This window comes from the organism of the source record quoted next, unplaced genomic scaffold (genome assembly GCF_019419815.1).
Source record: "Pyrus x bretschneideri cultivar Hongxiangsu unplaced genomic scaffold, Pyrus_bretschneideri_v1 Contig23, whole genome shotgun sequence".
Classification (NCBI taxonomy): Eukaryota; Viridiplantae; Streptophyta; class Magnoliopsida; order Rosales; family Rosaceae; genus Pyrus; species Pyrus x bretschneideri.
This window is the reverse complement of record NW_025999535.1, coordinates 3,922,143-3,941,947: the sequence shown is the minus strand read 5'-3', so window position 1 is coordinate 3,941,947 and position 19,805 is coordinate 3,922,143. Positions and strand designations below refer to the sequence as shown.

Here is a 19,805-nt window from a genome sequence, read left to right as displayed (position 1 = left end):
CAGGGGCCAAACTGAGAATCGGGTTACGAAATTGACAATGTAACATGTCATTTTTCTAGCAAAATAACATCACCCCCAAAATATGCAAAAACAATCTACGAACGAATAGCAACACATAATCTTCAGAGAGTACTGCAAATTAAAATGTTCCATTTAACAAGGATCCCCATGCAGTCTGCTTTCTGTCAATATATGCACTACCTGAAAGAACTCATGCTGCGCACCAAAGTAAAGACACGACTAATCGCATAAGATATGACCTTGAAAGTGTAATCATATTCGGATGAAAGGCAACCACGATCCGACCACAGCAATATGCCAAACGAAATATCATTCAAGACCAGAAACATTGAAACCTACAGCCCATCTCGAGCAACCTCCTCGTTTATCTACAACATGCCTTCAAGACTCATCATACCGCAACTAGCCTCAAGCTTAGTAACGGTTTGGACCAGGATTGACTCCAGCATCCCTGTCTGGCGTGTAGTTATTCTGGTATTGTCCAGGGTCATTCCATCCTGCATTAGAAGGCGGAGCCATGTTGTTTGGTGGCACCCCTCCCGGGTTATTGGGAGGCATCTGATTGTAGTTGTTGGGCGGCATCTGATTGTAGCTGTTGGGAGGCGCCTGATTATAGCTGTTTGGTGGCCCAGAATTCCAGTTGTTGCTTGGCTGGGGATTATTGTAGTTGTTTGGTTGACCCATGTTGGGAGGTGGCATTGGAGCCCTGTTCGGGGGTGGAGGACCCATGTTGGGAGACATTGGAGCCCTGTTGGGGGGTGGAGGACCCATGTTGGGAGACATTGGACCCCTGTTGGGGGGTGGAGGACCCATGTTGGGAGACATTGGAGCCCTGTTGGGGGGTGGAGGACCCATGTTGGGAGACATTGGACCCCTGTTGGGGGTGGAGGACCCATGTTGGCAGGTCCAGGTCCCGAATTTGGCCCAGCTTGATTAGGCATAGGAGATGGACCCGTATTCTGAAAATCACGATTCTGCATATTTTCCCTTCTCCTTTCAAAGTTCCTTGATCTGTCAAAGTTACGAGGTCTATCATTACGCCTGTTTCTCTCATTTGCTCGACTATTGTTTCTTATCCATTCCTCATGGTACTTGGGATCATATGGCACTGCTTGGCCATTAATAAAAGGTTCACCTGCCAAAACAAACGAGAAAGCAAACAAATCGTGGATAAAAGAATTTTACTACTTAACTTAGTTGAAAACAACATAGAAAAAGCTATACAATGTAGAAAAAAACACACGCTGTTTAATATTACTATAACACTCGGTACCCAGACCACAATTCTTGGGAGTACAGAAATTTTGAAATGAAAATTACCGTGGATCATTTTTTTCGGATGTAATCAACACGCGAAACTAGTTAGTTCAAAATTATGATATTTTACACAAAAACTCTGTACAAAATGACTAGGGTTGCAGAAAGCCTTCAACAGGGGTCTTTATATTTCACCGGTTCTACACACCACTAGCACTGCTACAACATCAACTGCCTAATAACTTTCACATCTGTAACATTCTAGAGCCTCAAACTATCCTTTGTCAGAAAAAATAAAGAAATAAATCTAAAATCAAAATATCATCAGACTGCCAGAGCAATTACGGAATGGAACTTATGACTTAAATGAATCAATTGCTATAAATAATTTGTTTTCTTTGAAATTCAACTTGAAGAAACAAGCATATCCGTACCTCCATAATCTTTGTTCTTAACATCCAAGTAGGAATCGGGAAGTACCCAACGGACTCCAGGCAACTCTGCAAGAATTTTACAAATACACACACACATATATATATGAGAGCTTAGACACAAGAAAATTATAAAATCCCAACTTAGAAGCAGAATCACCTTTGATTTTGAGTGAAACCTCTTCAGATACAAGCGCCCCAAACGCATAATAGCACCTAGTTGAAACTGAGTAGTTCTTCATTCTTGCTTCTTCCTCACTGCAGTTCAGCCAAATGCGTACAAGCAATGTAAACTTGGCTATATAAATCTTCATTACAAAATATAAATCACAGGAAGCACAAACAATAGGAATACAGTACAATCCTATGTGCTTTTTGAAATGTGAAAGCCATGAATCTTGCAAAAACTTTAGTCTGTAAAAAAAAAAAGTGATCAAGACCATACTATTTAAAAGATCATCAAAAACCTACAAAAAAGTTAATGAGTTTTGCTTTTGTTAGAACTTCAAAACATATAACCCAACATTAAGAATTGCACCCCCAAATTTGGGCTGAAATATACAGAAACAAAAGAAATTTAGCGCAACACACACACTTATGTGATATAAAAAAATCAAGTCAAAAACCCTACAAAAATGATATAAAAGGCCAATTGCAATCACAAAATCATTTCCTATCTTACAACAGAAAGCCACTAACTTTTACTGCTGCATACAACAGAAAGCCATTAACGGTATTAAGAAAATGTTCATATATTATGTTATACACCATAATCGAGTCGGCGTATAACACAAATAAACTAACATCCTACAACAAGATAAATGCCAGAAAATAGCATGTGCATACAACCCTCCCCCAATAGAGAAACAACCTCTTGTATTTTCTCAAACAAAAGTTTCCTGGTGCAATTCAAATCAACTTAACCCAAAATACTACTGTAATCAAGAGCGAAAAAGAGAAAATTAAAAAGCAACAACTCTGAAAAAAAAAATACAGATATAAATTGAAAATGAATTAAAGATACAAATACACTATAAACACAGACATAAATTCTAAAATTCCGTTTCCAATTCTGATTTCTCATAATCCAAAGACATTAATGGCATGTTTACATATGGGGAAAGGAAATGGCCGAACGGGAGTCATTCCCCATTCTTGATTATTCCTCTGTTTACCAGTTCAACCGGAATGAACAGTTCTGTGGGCCTCACGTAAAATCAGGAATTCAATTCCGAATATTGTCGGAATTGGATTACGTAGAAGAAGGTAGTATTTGGATTCCGGGGAGAAGGCTCCATCCGGAATCAGATTTTCCTTCCCAAAATACCCCATCTTCTCGTTGTCCTCCGCCATTCGATCTCCAGTAGCTCTATGCTCCTCCGCCACCTCCTCTCTCTCCACCACCTCAAAATCCTCCACACATTTCGTTCTTCCCACATTTTCTCAGCAACCAACCTGCAGAAATCGAAACCAATTCATGAGATGCCAACACCCAATTCAAACACCAAATAGTTTCACGATTCAGAGCTCGGATTACTACCCAAACTATTCAGCAATCCAAACAGAGCCTAAGTAAGAAAATCCAGAAGCAATCAAAGTTACAGATTGCAGATTACCTCTCCTTCCGTTCCTGAATGTTATTCATCTGAGCTCTGTGGTGGTTCTCTATGAACTGCTTGGTCGCCGCCACCTTCTCCATCGTCAAGCTCGACCCCAGCACCTGCTCCTCCCGATCCTCCATTCTTTCTCTCTCTTCACTCTCACGGTATTGTCTCTTTCGATTTGGGACTCGGCTGCTATTCAACACAACAAACCCATCGCTCCCTGCGCTTCACCTTCATCTATGCGCCACACCTTCCACCTCCCCGTGTAGCCATGCCTTACTCCCCTGGCCACTGCCTCACAAAACCCAACCACAGATCCCCCAAATCGGATTCAAGAATTTATCACCCAAACCCCAGATAATAAACCCACATATCCGTTGAAGAAATCACTCAAAACCCATAAAATCTTGAAATTGAAATAATTGGCAGGGAGGAGGGTGGTGATTATGGGGTAGGGTGAGTGGGAAAGATGAAAGCGAGAGGGAAAAGGGGAGGGAGGAGTTCTTATATTCTGCTGTGCTAGGGAAGTCTGATAGATGAAGGTTTACAATAATGACATTTTATGAAAATGTTACTAAAAAAATATGGGAAAGAAATAAAACAAAAAGAATAAGAGCATTTTAGTAATCATATTGATTTCTATTCAGATTCAGATGAATTAGTAAACAACTTATATGAATTTCATTTCATTTTTATTTCAATTCTAGAACATTTAAGTAAACAGCTTCAATAGGAATCTAATTATAATTCCTCCTCAATCTAATTCTTTCTCGATTCAATTCATCTTCAATCCAATCCCTTTATTTTGATTATGGTTACGTAAACGAACCCTAAATTAGTGATGAGCTATCAAGCTCTTTTCCGTTTCGGATTAAACGGAGCAAACAAAATCGGAAATGAAAGAACACAGTGGAAAATTGTTCACACAGAGAATGTTACTCTGCTAATGCCATTCATTCACACTAAAGCTTGTGAGTTCACACAACCATACAAAAACTAACCGGTCGAGGAGAGAGAGCCAAAACAATTCTTAGTTAATCTCAGCCCTCCATTCCATCTAGCCTATGAGCTAAATACAAGTGTCCTATCTAATGCTTATGAGCCATGTAACTAACACTCTCCAATAACAACATTACAGTTGGAATTTAAACATAAATCAGCCAACACATTTATATTTCAACAGTTTAGTGGCACCCCTCTCGAGTCATTAGGAGGCATCTGATTGTACTTGCTGGGAGGTGGCCCAGAATTGTAGTTGCTTGGCGAGGGATTATTGTAGTTGTTTGATGGACCCATGTTGGGAGGCGGCATTGGAGCCTTGTTCGAGGGTGTAGGACCCATGCTGTCAGGTTCAGGTCCCAAATTTGGCCCAACTTGATTAGGCACAGGAGATGGACCGGTATTCTGAAAATCACAATTCTGCATATTTTCTCTCCTTTCAATGTTCCTTGATCTGTCAAAGTTACGAGGTCTGTCATTACGCCTATTTCTCTCATTCTCTCAACTATTGTTTCTTAGCAAGAAGAAAAGGAGAGACAGAGACGGAAAAAGAAAAAATGACAAGCCAACGAAGGGAGGATAACATGGAACAAAGGCACGAAACATAGTTCAGGTAAAACTGTGTCCAAATGTTGGTTGGATTTTAAACTTTCATACATTTGGCTGAATCTGAAGTTTTGATCTTTCATATAATGCAGAGACTTGTGAGCGAATCAAGCAGAGAACAATAGAAGCATTCAAAGACCCCAAGGTGAAATCATGTAAGCTTCAGTAAGTTTTATGATATTTTCTTCGAATATTTGTGTGTTTGAATTAGCATATAAGATTCGATCAACTAGTTTCTAATGTTTTTCAGTGTTGTTTGTTCGCATTTTACTGCAATCTACTCTTTATTCTTAATAGCTTGACAGAAAGACTTTAATAAATGGTCAAGTTGCATGTCACGTATCTCACCTTTGGAGAAACTGGATCTAGAGCTTGTAAAGAGAGAAAATTCGAAAAGAAGTTTTGTTCGCAGACCAGACCAGAGCTGCCAAAAACTGAAAAATGGAAGTAGCCATGGTAACCTCATCCTTTGTTAGCATGGACGGATCCATATAGGGACCCGGGAGGTCCCAAGATCCTCCGGAAGCCCGAAGAAACACTTGTGATCGACCTTCGGGACCTTCCAACAATTTGGGCAGGTGCAGCGGAGAGGCTTGTTGCCTCCATGAATGTGCATACAGCAGTGCTTACAAAGAAGAAGAAGAGGTTTCTAATTTTTGTTTTAATCCTCCACATCGTCACATCCTCCCAACTTTAAACTCAAGTTATCCCATCCCCCAGCACCATTTGCCGTTCCACCACCTCTAGCTGCCTAATTTTATTTCTTCCAAATTCATTTATGTTTTTTAATCCTAGACTCTAGTCTCAACTCTCAATTGTAATATATATGTTACATTAACAAATTTCATCTTTGTAAAGTTATTAATTGATGTGTTATGTTGCTGAGGAGAATTTGTTGGTTTTATTACCTTTGAGATTAATCTTGATTATTATTACTATTATTATTTTTAAAGCGGGACAACTAGTGATAAGCCATGGTTATCCACCCCTTCTAGGGGCCAAGAAGACTCACAGAAGCATTTCAACTTTTTCATGGCCACAATCAAGCAGACTTACTAGCTTGGAGCCTCGAACCCGGGACCTCCCTGTTTTTTGAATTTTAAGAGCCGAAATCCGCGTCCTTACCACTTGGGCACTTGATGTGATTGATTAATTTTGATTATTCAATGAACCAAATTCAATAAAAAAAAATAGTGCTATGGAACCAAACTAGTCTAATATATTTTTTTTGAACTTTTATCTTAGAACCCCCTCCCCCAATCTTGAAATCCTGAATCCGCCACTGTCTGTTAGCACAGCGAATGAGAAACCAGGGGAGTGCGCTTAAGTTTCTGCATTCCTAGGCACAGATGAAATAGCGTATGGAGGGTAACTTTTGTTCTTTCATAATTTACTTTGAAACAGATACAATTTGCTTGTTTTTGTTGTAGATTAGTTTTTTTATGGCAACGAAGAGTTCATCGAGCTGCAATGCAATCTTTTCAAGAGAAAAATATGTGTACATACTGTGAAATGTCATTGCCATTAATTTTATCTCCCCTTCACACGCATGATATATCCGGCTTCCCCTGCCACCAGTATCCGGCTTGCCTTGCCAATAATTTAACATTGATCTGAAGCTGTGCGGCTGTAGGCGGCAGGTTTTATTTTTCAGATTTGGTTTCTCTTGTTCAATTTTGGTCACAATTTTGTTGGTCTGCAAGGTTGTGCTGTGAATGCAAAATCTACGACAGAACCGTAGTCTATTTTCTCCAAGATCAATTGAACTGCAGCATCACTATATATTTTCTTTTCTTTTCGTAAGATCGTAGACTTCTTCTTTCTGCAGCTGAACTGGGTTATAGTTGTGGTGTGGAGTGGAGAAGGGGTAGAATCCATTTCTACTCTGGCTGTGGAAAAGCATCTTCCCCGTGTGAAGATCCTGAACACGATAGGAGTTGGGGTATAAAGTTAGAGAACAATTGTTATCATTGGTAAATAAATGAATGGAAATAACATTTGTGGATGCATTAGGGCAAAAAAGTGTGTTTAATAGGTGAAAATTGGCTTGGGGTGTGCGAATGCAAGTGTTACCAACATGAGAGATTTTCAAACCTGTGCCTCCAACTACACCATTAACGTGATCATTGCCATTGTAAGGGCGAGGATTGGACACTTGGGTTGGATCATATGTGATGTGAGCATTGGCTCCAGAATCAAAAAGCTAATTTTGGATTGTGGGAGCACTGGCAGACATCGGTGGAACACTGGCAGCATAGGCTTGAAGTTTTGGTGCTGGAACACGCCCTTCATAAGACATGTTCAGACAATTGAAACGATCAATGGCTGAATGGCCATGTCGATTACAGATCTGGCATTGAATCTGACCATTAGGAAAATAACTCTGAGAATGAGCATGTCCGACAAGTCCATCAGGTTGGCGAGAGCCTTGGAAAGAGATTTGATGAGGCTCATGATGAGAGCCTGGGGAGTTGCATAGGCGGGATGAAGAACCTCGACCACTGTCGCAACCTCGAAACCCAGATGATAATCCATGGCCTTGAAAAAGAGCAAAATCACGTCCACCAGTGGGAGCTGCTGCAAAGGCAGTATGGCCGGTTTCAGCAATGAATGCATAATGCATTTTCTGTAGGCGTTCAGTGCCAAAAAGAAGTGCTTCCAAAGCACTGTTGGGCGGAGGCAACGGTACTCTCATACGCAGGACCGACATTATTAAGGATGATTGCAACGATATCGGAGTCTGAAACAGGAGCACCAAAAAGATAGTGTGTGTGTCTGCAAGACAATTAATTTTATCCAAGAATTCAGAAATGGAAGAATCACCTCTGTGAGTGTTCATTAACTCACTGCGAAGCTAAAGGAGACAACCGGTTAACTAAGAAGCATAATGGTCACGTAGGGCTGTCCATGCAGAATGGGAGCTAGTTTTCCCAATTAAAGCAGCGAGAACAGTAGGGTGAACAGAAAATTTTATCCACGACATGACTGTGGCTTTTTGTTGTATCCAGGTTTCAAATTCAGGGTTGACTGTGTCAATGAGGTTGCCATCCGCATCTTTGAGGAATGCAGGAGGACACGGACTAGTTCCATCGACAAAGGAAACAAGGTTTTTGCTGCTGAGGAGAGGGAGCATTTGGGCTTGCCAGAGGGGGTAGTTAGTACGATCCAATTTGATCGTAAGAAAGTGGGAAGCATTTGGGAGGGGAATAGAAGTGACTCAAACCTCACGCATCCAATTTGATCGTAAGAAAGGGGCTCGACGGAGTTATTTTTACCTCGTCATCCTCACTTGCAAACCTCACGCATCTCACCCACTTGAATCTCTCCCACAATTCACTTCATGTTTCACTTGAAAATAAACTCTTTGAGTAATTGAATTCTCTTAAGATTCTTGATTTGAGCTATAACCTTCTTTCTGGAGAGCTACCTTTGTCTCTAATATCTGGCAACATCCAGACACTCGATTTGTCAAGAATCGCTTCCACGGTCCAATTCCATCTTCGTTCTTTATCCATGCTTGGAATTTGACAAGTTTCAACGTCAGTAACAATGCTTCTCCAGGTACATCCCATCCTCTATATGTCTCCATTCTAACCCCTTGATTAAAGTGTTGGATTTTTCCTCAAACCAATTCAGTGGCAACATTTACCGTAGTTTTGGGAGGTGTTCCGAGTTGCAGATCTTTCATGCTGGTCACAATAATCTCTCAAGGCTACTTCCAGAAGATATCTATAATGCTACCAAACTCGAAGAAGTTGTAATACCTCTTAATTCACTATATGGAGGCATTAGTGATAAAATTGTCAACCTCACAATCCTTGACCTCTCCTTCAATCAACTAAGCCCAGTGCTCCCTCTCCGTTTGGGTAAGCTGTCCAGGTTAAAAATCGTAATCCTCAATTTCAACGACCTGCAAGGTCCATTGCCCCAATCTTTGATGAATTGCGCCAACCTTGTAGAACTACGTTTGGGACAAAATGACTTGGAAGGAAACATTGGGAAGCTTAATTTCTCCAAACTTGTTCAGCTTACCAAACTTGACCTGTATAGGAACAAGTTCATTGGTAAGTTGTCAACAAGCCTTTACTCATATAGATCCCTGAAGGCAATTCGATTAAGTTCGAACAATCTAGAGGGGCAAATGCAATCCAAGATTCTTTCGTTGAACTCTCCGTCCTTCCTCTCTCTTGGTGACATTCGATTGGAAAATGTCACAGGAGCAATGAAGATATTGATGCATTGCAAAAGTCTTCGAGCACTAATACTTTCATACTCCTTTAACGGTGAAGGAATGCCATCTGACGATGACATGTTCGTTTTGATGGATTTCAAAATCTTCGCATTTTTAGCCTAGCGTTTTGTGATCTCACAGGTCGACTACCTATATGGTTGGCAAAGCTAAAGAGTCTAGAGATCTTGACTCTGCAAGGTAACAAAATCACAGGGACAATTCCTAGCTGGTTGGGGACTAATCTACCAAGACTTTTTCATATAAGCTTGGCAATAAACCTTATTTCAAGTGAACTTCCAAAAGAACTTTGTAGAGTACCGGCGTTGGTACATGAACCTGTTGCAGCTCAAGCAAATTATGAACTCGAATTACCTCTTTACACGGACACAGACAGTTTGCCCCGCAAATTGGCTAACTTTCCTCCAACGATAGATCTCCCTATTAACAACATTGCCGGTAATATACCGCCTGAGATTGGCCAACTGCAGCTTCTTCGTTACTTGCTTCTAGACGAGAACAACTTCTCCGGCAACATTCCAGATCAAATGTCTAACCTTAAGAACTTAGAATATTTGAATCTCTTCACGAATCACTTGTCCGGAAAAATCCCATCGTCTCTGGCGAGCCTTAATTTCTTAAAGGCAATTGATGTCTCGTACAATAATCTCGAAGGTCCAATCCCAACAAGCACTCAGCTCCAAAGCTTTGAAGCTTCTGCATTTGAGGGGAATCCAAAACTTTGCGGTGCACCGCTTCCAAACGAGTGTCGCAGTGATGCGCATGATAAGAATAACCGAGATGATGAGGACGATGGGCATCAACTACCGTGGTTTCATATTTCCTCTGCGTTCGGGTTTATTTTCGGATTCGGGGGAGTATGTGGTTCTTTGATCGTGAAGAAGACATGGAGATATGCGTACTTTCGGTTCACAGACAATGTAGAAGATAGGCTTTATGTCATGTTAGCAGTGCACATGAATAGCATGAATGATGGCTTAGCTAAATAGAGTAATTTGTTTTTCTCGGTTACATTTGAGGGTTTCGAATATAAACCTCTGTTATGTATTTTATTTTATAATAAACGTCCCTATGCTATCGAAGTTATTGCTTTGTAAATGAATTGTAAATTGTAATTTGCAAATCCTTCTCACATCATGCAAAAACAATCTACGAAAGAATAGCAACACATAATCTTCAGAGAGGACTGCAAATTAACATGTTCCGTTTAACAAGGATCCCCATGCAGTCTGCTTTCTGTCAATATGTGCACTACCTGAAAAAACTCGTACTGCGCACCAAAGTAAAGACACGACTAATCGCATAAGATATAACCTTGAAAGTGTAATCCTATTCGGATAAAAGGCAACCAGGTTCCGACCACAGCAATATGCCAAACGAAATATCATCCATGACCAGAAACATTAAAGCCTACAGCCCATCTCGAGCAACCTCCTCATTTATCTACAACATGCTTACAAGACTCATCATATCGTAACTAGCCTCAAGCTTAGTAACGATTTGGACCAGGATTGAATCCAGCATTCCTGTCTGGAGTGTAGTTATTCTGGTATTGTCATGGACCATTCCTTCCTGCATTAGAAGGCAGAGCCATTATGTTTGGTGGCACCCCTCCCGAGTTTATTGGAAGGCATCTGATTGTAGTTGTTGGGCGGCATCTGATAATAGTTGTTGGGAGGCGCCTGATTGTAATTGTTCGGTGGCCCAGAATTCCAGTTGTTGCTTGGCTGGGGATTATTGTAGTTGTTTGGTGAGAGCCATGTTGGGAGGCGGCATTGGAGCCCTGTTGAGGGGTGGAGGACCCATGTTGGCAGGTCCAGGTCCTGAGTTTGACCCAGCTTGATTAGGCACAGGAGATGAACCAGTATTCTGAAATTCACGATTCTGCATATTTTCCTTTCTCCTTTCAAAGATCGTTGATTTGTGAAAGTTATGAGTTCTTTCATTACGCCTGTTTCTCTCATTTGCTCGACTATTGTTTCTTAGCAAGAAGAAAATGAGAGACAGAGACAGAAAAAAAAAGGACATGCCAACAGAGGGAGGATACCATGGAACAAAGGCAGGAAACATAGTTCAGGTACATTGGAAACTGAGTGGAAATGTTTGCTGGATTTTAAATTTTCATACATTTGGTTGATCTGAAGTTTTGAGCTTTCATATAATGCCGAGACATGTGAGCGAATCAAGCAGATAACAATAGCAGTGTTGTTTGTTGGCGTCTTACTGCATTCTACTCTTTATTCTTAATAGCTCGATAGAAAGACTTTAATAGGTTGTCAAGTTGCTGCTCAACAGGACATAACCATGTTACATAACGAGAAACTGGATCTAGAGCTTGTAAAGAGAGAAAATTTGAAAAGAAGTTTTGTTTGCAGACCAGAGCAGATATGCCAAAAATGGAAAAATGGAACTAGCTATGGTAACCTCATCCTTTTAACGCAGCATTTTACCACCTGCATGCAAAATTTTAAACAGAACCGTAGTCTATTTTCTCCAAGATAAATTGAAGAGCAGCATGACCATATATTTTCTTTTCTTTTCATAAGGTCGTAGACTTCTTTCTGCAGCTGAACTGGGTTATAGTTGTCGTGTGGTGTGGTGGTTGCAGTAGTGGTGGGACGGTGGTAGCGGTGGTGGCGATGGCATGGTAAAGATTTTACCACCTGTAAAACAAGGTTAACCCATAGAAAATTCTTGCAAGAGAATAAGTCTTTGAAGTAAAGAATGGCTCAAGTAAGGTCGATCTCCTCATGGACTGGTATAAACAATTTATGAGTTTTCGAATTATTTAACTTAATTAACTCTAAGAACTACATTAATTTGACAAAACTAAATAGGTGACATAAACAACTATCTAAAATGAGAATTGGCTTGTAGAAATTGTGAACCAACTAAACAAAATAAGTAAATGTAGAAACTCAAGATAGGAGAAATAATTGAAGAAAATTAGATTGACAAGGTACTATAGTTTGACCTTTACCAACAACATTCACACGTAGCTCTTCCAATTAGTCAAGTATCGAGAACACACATTACTTATGTGGTTTTACTTGTGGTATTACTTTTGTAGTTTTACTTGTGGTATTACTTTAGTCTAAATCATGGGGGAAGAGGCAATGTAGATGCCATCAATTCTTTGTCACTCGATTTCATTCTATTTACAACAATACCAGTGAACTGAGGCTGGGTTGGGAGGGTAATTCTCAAAAGTTCAGAGGGTAATTATGTCCGTATGGTCTAGCACGGAGCCACTCGATTTCATGTTATTTACAACAAAACCATCAGATCTCCGCTCACACCAGTCTCCAATGGGGAACAGAAGTCCTTTTCGAAACCCAACCCCTTCGAGAACAAATCACCAAAACCCGGCAGAGCTGACGCCAATCACAACCATGAGACGGCGGCGACGGTGAAGAAGAAAAAGAATAAATTAGGCCCGAACGCTGTCGCCATGAAGCACCAGGTCCCCCTAAAACCCAACCCGTTCGAGACCATTTGGTCCCGGAGGAAATTCGACGTTCTCGGCAAAAGCGCAAAGGCGAAGAGCGCCGAGTTGGCCTCTCCCGCTCTCGCGCCATTGAAAAGGTACTGAATTGCGTCCCTTCCTTTCTGAATTTACTTGAAATTTTGTGATTTTATTGATTTATTTATGTTTTGGTGGCTCAGAGGAAGAACACGTTGCTGAAGGAGTACGAGCAGAGCAATAAAGCTTCGGTCTTTGTCGATAAACGAATTGGGGAGCATAATGACGAGCTCAATGAGTTCGATAAGGCCATTCAGCGTGCGCAGCGCGAGCATCAAGTAAGCTCATTTTCTGAATTTTGCCCATTGTTTGGGGTCAGCTTTGTTTTCTGTTTGGTTCCCAGGAAAATATAGGGAAATAGTAAACAGTTGTAGTTCATCGCACAAAGCTTACCTGATTGAAATGTGCATATCTAACACATGATATCTAAATTTCCTTTCTTTTTGTCAAGCTTTCTACACAACTGTAAACTCTATTTCAGAACTATATTCAGTTTAATTTATGGAATCATGGGTAATTTATTAATGTGTTTTGCTTTCTTTTTTTCTCTTCATTTTCATGAATAATTAAAGACGAACAAGAAAAGCAAATATAACTTATCAGATGGAGAAGAAGATGACTTTGAATTTCAAAGTCTTGGTGCATTGTCTGAAAGGGATGATTTTGAGGATGATGTGCTGCCTGCTGATGACGATGATGGCACAGAAACCACTCAAACTAAGAGTATGTGTAGGGATACTTCTATCTGTGTTGTTTGTTTATCAGACATGGCGTCAAAGTTATCTTTGCAAATCACTTGGTAATCCACGACTTGAATCAATTGACCATTTTTCTCAATTTTTTTACTTTTTGTTGAATCTGGGTTTTTTTTTTTTTCCAGTGATCAAATATCTGGATTTGTTTTGGTTTGTGAGATTTGTGAGTTTTGAATCGATTAGTTTTTTTTTTTTTTTGTACTGCATTTGTATTTTGGTTTTTGTTTTGTGGTGAAAGTTACTGGTTCTATGTGCTTCCGTGGTCAATTTTGTATAAGTTTGATTGATAAGGATTGTGATGGATTTGCTGCTTCATCTGTGTTGATAAATTTGAAGATCCCCATTTTGTTTTACTAATCTATACGTTTTTAGTTACCAGTTATTTTGAGAATACATACTGCTTTCAGTATTGTTGTTTCATCTTAGGATCGTGTCTGGTAATTCATATGGCTCATTGTTTCTTAACAGTGATTGTTTGTTGTTAGTGATAACACAATTTGCTACCCTACCAGTTGATTGACTCCTAGGATTGATCCTTTGAAACCAATGAAGGATCAGTATAGAACTATAAATTGATTTTTTTTTATGTTGCTGATTTATGGTTAGAGTTTGGCATGGTTTTATTTCGGACTTTGGGGGTTGGTTTAGTTAAAAATATTTTGTTTGTGTGTAGCTAAGCTACAGGAGATGGGAGAGATGATAGTGGAAATCCTTTTGATTGTGGTAAGCCTTTCTTTCTCTCTCCAGATTTTTTCCTTTATTGTGGAATGATTTCATATCATCTGTGCACATTGAGATTGTTCCGTAGACACAGAACTCTTTTTTTTTGCATGCTGTGTTTGCTTTGTACTTTCGGCCAACATTTTGATTATGAAATGAAAGATTATGCCTTGGTCCAGTTTTATTTTTTTTTAATTTGATCTTTTATGTAGACACTGGGTTGCGAATTATATGTTGTTTGCGAAATTGCAGATTGATGCGTTAGTTTCTTTGTATTGGAAGGTGAAAGTGGGGAACTTGAGTTGAGTTGAGGCTAGAAAGAAAGGCTCAGGACTTATCATATACTTTTTGTTTGCATTCGAAATGAGTTTGAATGTAAGGTTTAGGGTATTAGTTTTCAGCAAAAACTGAGTAATCATACTGGTAGATTGGAGGTGTTCTTTAAGAAGTATCTGGCTGACACAGTCATTTAGTTTGTAATGTACTCATTCGTTCTTTGTGTTGATCTGTTAAGTGCACGTCCTTAATATCTACTAATTGTAATCATGTGCATCTGAATTTTCGAGATACATCCTCCGAATCCATAATTTGCACACAAGGGTTGATGGGTTGGAGGAAGAGGATCGCTGGGATTTTTGACTCGGGTGCAGGTGGGTGTGGGTGGGTCGCCAAAGTAGCGGGTCAGGTGCTAATAGCTGCTCGAATAGGCTGTTAGATTATGATTTTTTTTTTTTTCTTTTTTTTTTGGCGTTTTGTGATTGGGATCTAATTGCAGGTTTCGTGTTGCATGTCTCCATCTTTAGATGTTAATTATTTGATTAATACATGATGTTGGGTGGTTTAAGAGCACGCACGCTTATAATCTCTTTTAATACCATGTTAGAATGTGAACGTCCAGCTAAAAAACAGTAACAATCATAAGTTGACGGTTGATCGTTTAAACTTATCTGCAAGCCCTTTTACTTTACAGATTTGTAGTTCATGCTCTTAACAGTTGGCAATGTATTTGGCAGTTTTTAAACTTGGAGTAAATCTCCGTGTTTGAAATCTCACACTTGACCTGATTGGAGCCTAAGGTTTACAACTATGTTATCTTTTCTTCATTTGTGTAGTCTCATGCCTAAAAAACCCAATATATGCAACAGGGCGGTTAAAATTGAGCAGATTTTTTTTTCAGATTCCAATTTTAGTTGGTTTCTGTAAAGATTGTATTGGTTTCCTGTTTTTAAACTCTGAAAATTTTACTTGGTTTGTTTTTAATTTTTAGTTGGTTTCTCTCAAAAATGTCTTTCAGTGTCTGTCCTCTGTGTTGTTAGTTTGGGCTGTTTCTGGATTCTTAAATTGTGGTCTTAATGTCGTTTTTAGCTTTGAATTAAGTTGGAACTGCTAATTTAAGTAGAGTGTTATATGCTTACGTTACAAACCAGTTTATCATTTTCATAGAAAATAACTTCAATGAGGAGTGAACATGAAGCTGAGCTGACAGATTTGCGGCTTCAGCATGAAGATGAGTGTGAGAAGATGCAGGATGAATTGGATCTTCAAAAGTCTAAAGTACATATCTACCATTAAATAATTGATATTTTTGTACCTTTTACTTGCAGAATGATAATTATCGCAGGAGGAGAAGCAGAGGGCATTACTGCAAATGCAGTGGAGAGTTTTGGTAATAAGTCACAAGAGGACCAAGAAGTGAATTCAAAGAAGGTTGGCTTTATAATAGGTAACTCTCTCTCTCTCTCTCTCTCTCTCTCTCACACACACACACACACACACACATCCACAAACACAGATTAAATTACTTTAAGTTGTTTGGTTGCAGTTGATTGGATGTATTAGTTAATCTTAATTTAGTCCACATAAATTACTATGGCTGTGGAAATTGAACTAAAAGGTACATTTCTTTTTTAAAATTGAATTTTTTATTTTTCCTACTAGGAAATAGGTGGTTACAAATTATTTACTCCACTAATGAAGAATTTGTTAAATTACTATAAGCTATTTAAATGTTTAATTTCTGTTTGAAAACTTGGGGACTTCTAGGTATGTTGTTTATGGAAGAAGCTCAGTCTCAAATCCCTCAAACGATCTCTCAGTTGCCACTTTGTTTTAGTAGGTTGTGGAACTTGATTTTCTCTATCCGCGTGAATTTGTGCCTTAGGTTATGTTTATCTGCTAAGTGTGTATTTTGGAATTGCTTATTTGATGAATGCACTGGTATAATTGATCAGTAAATTACTATGATCGGTGTGTTTCTGTTGAAGTGATTCATGAAGGTTCTGGATAACAGTTTTCGGGGTTAGATTTCTGAATCTATGGGATTTGCTGACAAAGAGCTCTGATTTTAGGGAGAGAGAGAGAGAGAAAGAGAGAGAGAGAGAGAGAGAGGGAGTTCATGGTAATGGTGGAGGATGCGCAAGATAGCGAGAGCCCTCTGAAGGAGGCGCATGATATCCAGTCCCAGATTAAGAGTGCTATGCGGTCACGCTTCCCTTACTTCAAAGAACTATCCGAGTAATCTCTCTTTCTTCTCACTGAATTTGTGTGCTTTTCATGAATTTAATTTCAAATATTAGTTGTGATTTTTCTTTTCTTTTATGCCAGAATGTGTGGTATAAATTCATGCTGGATTGATTTGTACTCGAAGTTTGTAACCACTTTCTAAGACCCAAAACATGCGACAAAACCTCATATTCTTTGTCCAAATTCCTTTTCAGAATTCTGGGTTGAATATTTTCCTCTGTTTTCTTTGGATTTCCTGCTTCAGTTTTGATCCAGGATGACTATCCTCATTAATACAGATCGTATGAAAAATTAGTGGTTGAGAGGGTAATAATCAGTGGTTGAGCGTCTGAAAACTTTGAGCCGCAAGCACAAGCATGGACTTCCATCCTGTTCAGCGTACACTACTTCTGGGTTGGTTTCTCTGAGGTTTCCTTTAATGATGTTGTTGGAATACAAGACAATTACTTTTTCAATCAAAATAGAAGAAATACTACTTCTTAGATTATATGTATTTGTTTAAGCAGCAAGTTGATAAGGGTTTTTTTTGTACCAGTCGGAACTAACCCGGGGTTCTAGGGAGAAATTGTTGTCGAGAAGCTTTCAGGTATGGGATATTGGAGCGAGTTCAATGATGCTGAAGGTATGTTCCCTTATCAACCAAGTCATTATACAGACGACATTTACATTAATGTCACTGGAATCATCTTAACCTATTTGATTCTAATGACACTCAGGCAACTCTGATCAAGGATCCATGTGTCTCAGTAAAGCGTATATTATGGAGCCCCGATGGTAATTATGGAGCCCCGATGGTAATCTATTTGGTAAGTTCTCGATTTGGTAAGCTTGAATACGATCCACGGTAGCTTTTTCTAGAAAACTTTAAGTGCAATTGTTCTTTCAAACAGGAGTTGCATGTCCTAAACACATTATCCAATTATATGCTTATGTTGGTGGGAATGAGATTCACCAGCATCTGGAGGTAGGTTCTGCATCTTCTACCTTTTCAGTATGTTTCATTTTGCTGTTCTCTTTTCTAATACTTTCATCAATTTCTAGACCGATGCTCATGCTGGTAGTATTAATGATTTGGCGTTCTGCAACCGGTTATGCAACTTTGTGCCGTAACTTGCGGTGATGATAAGGCCATTAAGGTTGGTTTTGAAGAAGTGGTGATACAATAGGTCGTAGAAAACATGATAAACTTATACATCGATTTGTGTTTTATAGGTGTGGAATGCAACTACTGGGTCAAAGTTGTATCCTTTCTAAGGTCATGATGCTCCCGTGCATTCTGTGTTGAATGGAATGAAAATGATGGTGTAATAAAGAGGAATTACTTAGGATTTCAAAAACCATCTTTTGGTGTTGTTCAGTTTGATACAAGCAAGAATAAGTATTTGGCTGTTGGCGATGACTATGCAATCAAAGTTTGGGGTATGGATAAAATCAATATTTTGACCACTGTTGATGCTGAAGGCGGTCTACCAGTAAGTTTCCTTTAAAACTATGAATAATGAGTAGTGACTATATTCAAACGAAGTTGCTATAATGCACAAGAGATTGCTTTATTTTTTAGGAAACTTGGATTCGCAAAGGATACCACAATCTATTTGACCGAATCAAAATGGGACAGCAGTCTTGATGATCTGAAAGACATCTTCCCGAAAACGTATATCAAGGTGCACACATCTGTTATGCCTTGAATTTTTTACTATGTTTCAGTTTCTTTCCGAAACCCATATCATTGCAATGCTATTTCAGATGTAGATTTTGTACTTAATGAGTCTGGAATTCATTGCAGGATGGCATTATCCCAGCAGACAAGAAGTCAAAGTACCTGGATTCTGAATTAGTTATAGAAAGCTGCTTGGAACCCCTACTGGTGCATTTCTAGATCTGTTCTCTACTGTTCGAGAAAGCTGCTTCACTGCTTAAGAGAAGAGCAAGAGATAATGTGCACGAAAATTCCTGAAATCAGATACATATCAAACCAGGATGGACTCCTGCAGTTTGATAATTGTAGTATTTCATACTCTTTTTCTAAGGGGGTTGCAGCACAAAACTTTACGATTATGCAAGAGATACTGATATTGCTAATCACAAGTTGTTTTCGGTTTTTATTTTATTTTATTTTATTTTTAATTTTTTGTGATTTTTATGTGGTGTTTATATGTGCAGGCGACAATCGCCTTGAGGTTGGTCTCAAACGGTTTCTCATCAACTCATCTACCGAATCCACAAAACCAACTGCAGCTTCTTTGACTGAATGAACTGATGCCTTTACTGCCTGCTTGGACTTTTTCTTCATGGATCTGGTGAGTGATTTCTTCAGCAAATCCTAAATTTTTCTTGGATGATCTGGGTGTACGTGCGTGTGTGGAAATAATAAATGTTAAATTTGAATGTAAATTTGCTTGAAAGATTGATTTGTATTGAATTGAAATGATATATTGATGTGTTGTTAAGAATACAAGATAAAGCCTCTCTTATAGAGAAGCCAAGAAGGAGGCAAAGACGCAACAAGCAATCAGTCGTGCCTTCAATCACTCCAAATTTAAGGAGAGAAAGTAGCCGAAAGTGGAAAGGAAAAAAAAGGAAAAAAAAAAGGCGGGGTATGGTGGAGATGATGGTGTCCACGGAAAGCAAATAGTGATGAATATAATTATTAATAATAAATGTATTTGGCTTCTTCTATATGTGTTCTCCTAATGTACATTATTTTTTGTATATTTCAGAATTTCAATGCATACAGAAGGAACAACCCTTGGAACTCACTCCAAGGCCTCCCCAGAAGAGGAAGTGGAGGGGTCTATTGCATGTAAACATCTGCTTCAAATTTCTACGTTTCAATAATTTTTTTGTGATTTTGTAGTATTCTTCGTATAATTTTCCATTGATTTTGGTTTTTTTTTTTTTTTTTGTGCATTTTTTAAGTGAATTTGGTTGTGAGTTTGGATTTTTGTCCATAATTTTTTTGGTAATTTCATTTTCTGCATTCTGATGTTTGTTTATAAAATTTTGGGCCATTTTAATTTCTTCGTTCTGTATTTATTTGCTAAAGGATTGACCAATGATATTCTGTATTTAGAAGATTTTGAAATGGTTTTCTGTGCAAGTTTAAATTTGGGTAAC

General features: G+C 38.9%; 2 protein-coding genes across 4 annotated transcripts; one reads left to right on the top strand and one right to left on the bottom strand.

The window, feature by feature from the left end:
• Positions 1-130: 130 nt before the first annotated feature.
• Positions 131-3,824, bottom strand: LOC108866123 (multiple organellar RNA editing factor 8, chloroplastic/mitochondrial-like). 3 transcript variants are annotated; one of them, XM_048585689.1, is made up of 6 exons: positions 3,326-3,824; positions 2,822-3,164; positions 1,870-1,967; positions 1,713-1,778; positions 918-1,156; positions 131-792 (listed from the first exon to the last, which is right to left on the bottom strand). In XM_048585689.1, the coding sequence occupies exons 2-6, from the start codon at positions 2,860-2,862 to the stop codon at positions 436-438; spliced, it is 801 nt and encodes a 266-aa protein (XP_048441646.1). In that variant the 5' UTR covers positions 2,863-3,164; positions 3,326-3,824; the 3' UTR covers positions 131-435. The 3 variants fall into 3 exon arrangements, with proteins under 3 accessions (XP_048441646.1, XP_048441645.1, XP_048441647.1); XM_048585688.1 differs by having other exon boundaries at positions 131-834; positions 3,326-3,822; XM_048585690.1 differs by having other exon boundaries at positions 131-834; positions 2,885-3,164; positions 3,326-3,820.
• Positions 3,825-7,728: 3,904 nt separating this feature from the next.
• On the top strand, positions 7,729-10,156 carry LOC108866122 (receptor-like protein 2). Its single transcript, XM_018644254.1, has 4 exons — positions 7,729-7,745; positions 7,940-8,069; positions 8,598-8,982; positions 9,291-10,156. The coding sequence occupies exons 1-4, from the start codon at positions 7,729-7,731 to the stop codon at positions 10,154-10,156; spliced, it is 1,398 nt and encodes a 465-aa protein (XP_018499770.1).
• The last annotated feature ends 9,649 nt before the right edge of the window (positions 10,157-19,805 follow it).